General features: G+C 50.9%; 2 protein-coding genes across 2 annotated transcripts; both read left to right on the top strand.

Annotated features, from left to right (window-relative positions):
• Positions 1–1,167: 1,167 nt before the first annotated feature.
• On the top strand, positions 1,168–3,479 carry LOC114828132 (chromaffin granule amine transporter-like). Its single transcript, XM_029111024.1, has 6 exons — positions 1,168–1,213; positions 1,341–1,430; positions 1,533–1,585; positions 3,065–3,137; positions 3,230–3,325; positions 3,397–3,479. Exons 1-6 carry the CDS (start codon positions 1,186–1,188, stop codon positions 3,477–3,479), a joined length of 423 nt encoding a protein of 140 aa, XP_028966857.1. The 5' UTR covers positions 1,168–1,185.
• Positions 3,480–4,644: 1,165 nt separating this feature from the next.
• LOC100902983 (synaptic vesicular amine transporter-like) lies at positions 4,645–6,274 on the top strand. Its single transcript, XM_029111023.1, has 5 exons — positions 4,645–4,683; positions 5,079–5,142; positions 5,546–5,668; positions 5,804–5,934; positions 6,236–6,274. The coding sequence occupies exons 1-5, from the start codon at positions 4,645–4,647 to the stop codon at positions 6,272–6,274; spliced, it is 396 nt and encodes a 131-aa protein (XP_028966856.1).
• Positions 6,275–7,304: the final 1,030 nt, after the last annotated feature.

The raw sequence follows: 7,304 nt of genomic DNA, 5'->3' as shown, positions 1-7,304 counted from the left end.
GCTGAGTATCACCCGTCGACCACCACCCTCAACAGTCCTTACACCTACGCTTTCCGCTCATGTATACGTGTATCATTTTGAATGTACATGTTCACGTCATTCCGTACAAATAGATCGGAATCTTGTAACGGTCCTCGCATCGACAAAAAGCGGATGGATGATTTTCGTGGCCGCCTTAATGACGGAATCTCAGCCCCAATGGGAACACTGCGAGATGTCGTCGGTGTTCCGTGATCCTGAGAGGGTTCAACGAAAGGGGGAGAAGATAGAGATCAAGATCTGCGCAATCGGTCATTCGCAAAAGCGAGCGGAAATAACTCTGCCTTAGAACTCCGTGTCGCTCAATGGCGCATCGGGTGACTGCCATGGAGCACCTATCGGCCCTCCGGCAAAGCCGCGCAAAAATTATCGGTCGAACTTTAATACTCGTCTTGTTATTCCGCAGTGCCTGTGCTTCCGGACCTTCTCCGTCAAATCCAGGGAAACGACGATACCGACGGGACCGCTCCGGCCCGATCGCTTCAAGAGGCCAAAGTCGTTCTGGTCAACGGGTCTTTCGGCTTGAATCGAATCTCGGAATCGGTTGTGGAAGCTCACGGCGCCAGCGCCGCGTACATTTTTGCTTTGAAAGCTTTCGTGCAGCTGGTCGCGACGCCGTTCGTGGGCCTCGTCGTAACGAAACACGGCCATCGAAAAGTTTTAACGTGGGCTGTTTATCTCCTCTTTTCAGCGTGTCTGGGTAAATGTTTCGTGTTTGATCCCCTGTCGATTTAGAATATCCTCACACTGACAATATCTGCCATCGACGCGTTTGTTTCCACAGTTCTCTGCTGGGCGGAATCTCTGTGGTCGATAATCGCATCTAAAATCCTGCATGGCCTGGCATCAGCAGGTGTGGCTATATCAGGTTCGTGGCTTGACGCAACTAATAATCATCGAGCGAACACGACGCGAGCTCCAAAGATGAACCCCTTCCTGAGGGGGATGAAATTTAATCGCGGCCTCGGAGCGGAACATCCGCGGGGAATTCACCGAGGAATACCGTCGGATTGACTGATCTGACTTTCCTTCCAGTGATGGCTAGAATTACTATATATCGACGCGGTTTCTTTTCCAGGTCTGAGTTCCATCGCTGAGAGCTATTCAGAAAACGAGGCCTTACGAACAAAGATAATTGGCAGGAGTATGGGCGCTGTAGCGCTCGGTGTTCTCGGTATGAAATAATATTTTGTCCGCCTTATATCTATTCGAGCGTGTAATCATGAGTGGATGGATGAAACCGCTCCGGGATGTGGCTGAATAGATTCCCTTTGTGACTGTAACTTTCTTTGCCTCTACAGTCGGATATCCGTTCGGTGGGATAGTTTATGACCTGTGGGGGAAGGATGCTGTATTCATCGCTATCCTCGTCATGATCATGCCGGTCGTGGGTAAGACTGCTCAATTCGACTTCTGGAAAATAAAATTCTCGGAGGACACGTTCCGATAAGGGGGCCTAAATTGTGGAATGCAGTTCATCTTTTTGTTCCAAGTCGTCGTCATGATATCCGCCTACAACGATCACGAGGATTACGAGAAACTCGAGGCGAGTAAACCATGGTCCCGATCTCTTCTTCATATTTCCGACGGCTCCATTCCTAGGAATGCAATGAATCCCGTGGGGATAGTTTCCGGTGGATAAGGAAAATCATCCGATATCTATGAAGCGCCCGATGAGATCTAAGTGAATAGCTTTCGGCAAAGAAAATATAGCTCGCAAGGAGCCGAGACCGGAAACGGTTCCGTCACATGATCTGCATGGCGGGCACGGCCCACTTGTCTCCGTTGATTCGATTATACGTTTTACGCTGGTGCCCCGTAGTCTTGCATACAATGCAATCCGAATCAATTATTCAATTATCCATAGCTCTATTCCGACCGAGATCGCACCGACCCTGCGGATCAAAACACTGGCTGTACATGAAGCATATTATTACGCGGACGGACCCTCCCCGATGGAAACCAGAAGTCGCCCGACGTTCTGATGGGTGTGATAACTTTGATGAGCATCGCTTTCTTGCGGGACAAACTCAATCCGGGTGTCCCTGTTTCCCCGTATTTCCCGTCCTTCGTCAATTAGATCCTCATGCTCCGCGGAGCGTTTGAATGGGAATCGAACGTTGAAAATCGAGAATCGAGAAAGGACTCCCAACGGGAAAAACATTCGTTGCTGGACAAGCCAGAAGAGTTTTCTGCGTCTGTTTGTCGTTTCGACTCCTGGGAGAGCCTACTGTGAATATAAAACGCAATGAGAGCACGAAGCTCATAGCCTGAGGGCGTGTGTTATATTTCCCTATGGTCCGGCGCCCGAACAGGAGATGCCTCGAACGGAGCTCTACACCGAAGTTGTAGGCCAGGCCTGATCGACGCTGCGCAGGTCGAGTGGACGCTGAATTCACCAGTTTTCTTGTTCCAAGTGTTTCAGGAACTTGCATGTTTCTCCCGGGCCTGCGAATCGAGTTTTCCCAATTTTCCGGACCATAATGAAAGTTTCGAAAACGATGCGCGAATCGGGCCTCTCAACGAGCGCTATCGGCGCAAAGCTCCGGTCATTGCCTTCCAAAACATTGGACGCGGCGCAGCATGATTCCGGAGGCTTTTCAGACTCCTGTGTGCTCATTTATTAGTATTCTTTGAGCCGCCATGCAGTTCAGCTTGCCCGCGCTTCGTTGGGAGCTATTCACATCTTCGCTGCACCGATCAATCCATTCACCACTTTTGAACGTTTTTCTCCCGTTGAGCGGAGCGGGAGATTATTGGGACACTTCCCGCGGAATGCTTGCTATCAGGATGCATCATAATTCTATTCATGGGATGATTTGAGCGATTTTGAGCACTCACAATAGAGCCAGGCGCTCCCGTTCTCGGGAAAAGACCGAACGCCGCCTCATCAGTTCCTGGAGTATTTCCCGTCTCCTATCACTCTGAAACTCTCTACACACCGGAAACTTGCGCGATACAGGCTAGATATTGGATATTTGCGTCTGAGCCTAGACTTGCTTAGCGGTCGTTGTGCCTTCCCCAGGAATCGGATCACGGCGCCAGTGTTAGAGGAATCACGGAAATGCTGACGGAACCCGTCGTCATAATCGCAACCGGTTGGCGACTTGTTCTCGTTCTCTAAAGTTTATTGCCCCATGGAAGTATATCCAGGCTGAGCTGTCTCCGATGATCAAAGAATTGATTTCAGGCGCTACGCTCCTCTCATCAGCCTCGATCGCGATTCTAGAGCCCACGCTTCCAATCTGGCTGATCGACACATTCAATCCGCCGCGTTGGCAAATCGGTTGGTATCCGGATACCCCCCGAAGTTCGATATTCGCCTCGAGAGAGTCACTGTCAAGAGCGCCTTTTCAGGGACGGTGTTCCTACCCGATAGCATAGGATACTTCGTTGGAACTCATTTCTTCACCCATGTCACACGTCATTTATCCAGGTGAATATCAACTCGACATTTTCCGGTCGCTTGCTTTTAATCACGCTAGATTCGGATCATTGAAATTCAAGTCGATTTCTCGACGAGGGCTTTCAATAATTCTCTGAGAGCGCCGCAGCGAAAGACCGTGGAGCGCTGCGAGAGTTGATATTCCTCCGGCTCCTCGAACATTCTTATCTCATGGGTTGGAGAATGACAGGGCCTCCGCTCAATTCGCTATCAACGGAAATCTGGCCTCTGAGACTCCGCAAATTCGGAACTCATTGGAGGTCGGCGGATCGGCGCGACGGCGAGCCGCGTGATGATTCCAGCGATCTCGAGCCTCCAACGGTTTTTCTGAGGATTTTGCCCGAAATCATACGGAGAATTCCCAAGCCCGACCAAGAAGTATCCGAAGAAGAAGATCCGGGCTCATCTCAAGGAATCGTTCCTCCAGCCTCCTGGGCGTAGTACGTTGTATTCCGGAGAGCGTGCAACTGGTCGCTGAATCTCAGTTCATTCCATTTCAGAGCTGTTTCGATGTTCACCGCTGTATTTTCTATCGGGATCGCACTGTTTTTCGTACGTATCGGCTCTTACCTCTTCTCGTTCGTGAATTCCTAGTCGCACCGTATTCGAAGCGCGTCTCGTCGGGATGGAGCGATTCTCCATCAAATCATCTCTGGAATCGACCGGGGCCTGTACCCAACCTTGGATTATTTGATCTCACCGGGAGAGCGTTCGTGATTCATCTCGAGAACCTCACGGCCCCCTCCCGAGCACTTGAGGAGCTCAGGGGCTTTCTCGAGACGATTCCATATCCTTACCATCATTCTCGTTTTGATATCGGGTGCAGCAGCCCGTGCTCTCGACGAGAGGCTTCATCACTAGCCGAACAAATCGAGGACGACGAGTGCCTTTTTCGGCATGCACGATACGGATCGATTTTATGATCTTTGAATGACGTTTTGAGAGTATTTCCTCTCTCATGATTTCCCTATCTCAACCGCCTGGAAGGAGCCCGGTTTGCTCGAAGCCACCGAAAGATAACCGAGAAAATCGCGGAATAGTTACCTACGAAGATAAAAGAAAGAGAGTAAGGAAACGAGTTTAAATCCCAGGGCAGGGAAGTCGGTTGGTGGTACCGTGCGAATTTCACGGACAGTGAGCGAGCGAAGCTCGCTGAGAGAATGGGTGACGGGAATCCTGAGCGAGTGCTCGGAAAAGTGGTGCGCCCACCGACCGCCTGCTCGTTCAGGCGGTCGCAAATCCTTTCTCAGTGATGACATATTCAACAGCGACACTCCCGAAGGAAATGAAATAAGATTTTCGGGTCTTCGTCCACCGGGCTAGATCATTCTCTCGTTCCGAGCCGAGTTTGTTAGCTCCATGCTAAGTGGACGACATCCACGTTGGAATGTATTGTCGGAAGGATCCTAATCTGATTTGAAACCTACTCCGAGTCAGCCTGTGGGTAATTTCGTAGCTAGACCCACGACCCGGCTGGTCCGTCTTCGCATGCTTTTATTCTACCCCAGAACGGCAGTGGAGAAAAAACCTTACGCATTCCCCCTACACCATACGTTGGGACGGGCGATGATTCGAGAGCTCTGGCTATTTTCAGATTCCACGCGTATCCAGCTTGCCTCAACTAATCGTACCGCATTTCATCATAGGTCTGGGTGTCGGTGAGTAATGGGATGCTCGGTGAGATGGGCGATCGTCCTTGCGAAGGTGAACCTTGACCTTACGTCATTTACGTAGCGCTTCGTATGAGTTGCGGAGGGTCCTGTCAAGCATCCCGTTCTTATTTTGGCAAAGCCTCGATATCCGTCTCCTTGCTCGGTCATATTATTTCTCGTTCATATCGAAGCCGTCGCTCTCCTTCCCCAAGGACCCCAAGGAGCACGAAAACCTCTATATTGTGCGTCTCTCAACACGATCCGGGCTCGTATGGTGGGATGGTTCGGTTTGCTCCTCCTCCCGGACGTATTATAGACGCCACGCTTTTGTCCTCTTGGGACGGTCAGGAAAAAACGTTCATTGACCGATACCATTCGGCCCGAATCGTTGATCGGTATCAATCTTCAGGCTGTACGGATGTTTCGGTATTGTCGCTGTTGGCTTCATTCGGCGATATCTGGTATCGGGAATGGTGTTATTCGATGATATACGCTCTGAACCAGGCGGCGGTTTGCGCAGCCTATTCTCTCGGTAAGTTTTGACAGCTGCGAGTCCAAACTTGAGATGCGCACCTATATCAATGACGTCAGAGTTCTCGCGACAGCCATCGCCTTCACGCTCCTAGACGTGCATGGTCCTGGGGAGTACTAAGCGAATACTTTGCAGGTCCCGCTTGGGCGGGCGTCTCGGTTTCGCACTTCGGATTTCCTGCCACGATGACAACGTTGTCAGTGGTGAACATTATCTACGCCCCGTTCACCCTGGCGCTCCGTCCCCTGGAAAGAGCCCTCACAAGGGTAGGTTTTCGGGATCCTAACGGGGTTATGATTTCGAAGACGTATCTTCGAATCAACTGAATCGATGGTCGCTCATTGACTCAATCGTCATTGATCGCATTGCCGCAATCGACAATTGTGAGTGCGCGGGGGAAGACGGGACCGAAGATTCAATTCAGCATCTTGACTCTGCCCTCGGCAAGATCTCGGGGCTGGGACGACTTTGGATAGAGCTCATTTTGCAGGATGATTCCGGAGATTTGTTCTCGATTCCGACAAGTACCAGTCTCACGCTGGTAAACCTGTTCCGAATAATTCACAGGTACACGCCAAAATGGAGTCGCGTTTCGCGGACGAGTAGAGTACCAACCGGATACGCAACCATGAATCTCTCTCGAAAGCATGCTAGACTTCAGAATTCAAATAAATGGACCGTATGAAAATATGGTCCGCTCCGCTCGAATGTCAGAACCAAGGGACTCTGTCACGGATGAGTTATTTCCCTGCGGTTGCTATTCATAATTCACCTCCACCGTTTTCCTGATATTCAATCGATTCTGAGCCACTGCAGCCGCAGATTTCATGTCCATGAATCACGCGCGATCGTCTCTCCGTCCCCCGCTTCGTCGGTGCACATCTGAGCGGCTACGCTTGGAGAGCGCCTGAGGATGCCGATTCGAGTTGCTAGGCCTCATCCTAATTGCGGCAACTATGAGCCTCCGTATCCATTAGTGGCGGACGATCCTACCGATTATAGACGGGTGGGCCAGGAGCTATAGAAGTCACTGAGTAGCACCGAGGAGAAAATGAGGAGAGAGAGAAAAACTGCGCAAACTGATTCTGCTCAGGGTTCTGGACCAGATTGCGACCAACAGTTGGGAGCCGGCTGGCCTCATACGTGACGAGACTCTTTGATTCACGGAGTCGCCGTCACGGGGGGCCTGAATCTCGCTGCAAAGGGTAACGCGTCTAGCGAAGCCGTCTACTGAACTTGCCGGTCGACTCTCTTTCGATCAAAGACGAGGCAGCCGGGGTGTAGGTGTGAGATCCGAAGCGATCGGAAACAGGAGTATATGTATCGAAGAGAATTACCGACTATTTGCCGGAATGGAGGAATGTCTCAAGACGATACGGAGGAGCAAGAACAAATGATGATACGAGTCGTTTGCATCGATGACGTAACTCTGGCTCCGTCAGTGCGAGGCGGGGTCCGTATTCATGCACACGATCTGCGACAGACGGAAGTGTGCTTATTCTCTCAGCTGTGAAGCTTATTCGGCTGAGTCGCAGCATCGATTCGGTTCATTGATCAAGCAGTGCTTTCTAATATCCCTTGTCTCTTCGACTCATGCCTAGATCTTGTATAAGCGACGGACACTCTTGGAGGCACC

Source organism: Galendromus occidentalis, unplaced genomic scaffold (genome assembly GCF_000255335.2).
Source record: "Galendromus occidentalis unplaced genomic scaffold, Mocc_1.1 scf7180000077194, whole genome shotgun sequence".
In the NCBI taxonomy this organism is placed as follows: domain Eukaryota; kingdom Metazoa; phylum Arthropoda; class Arachnida; order Mesostigmata; family Phytoseiidae; genus Galendromus; species Galendromus occidentalis.
This window is presented reverse-complemented; position numbering and strand designations above follow the sequence as displayed.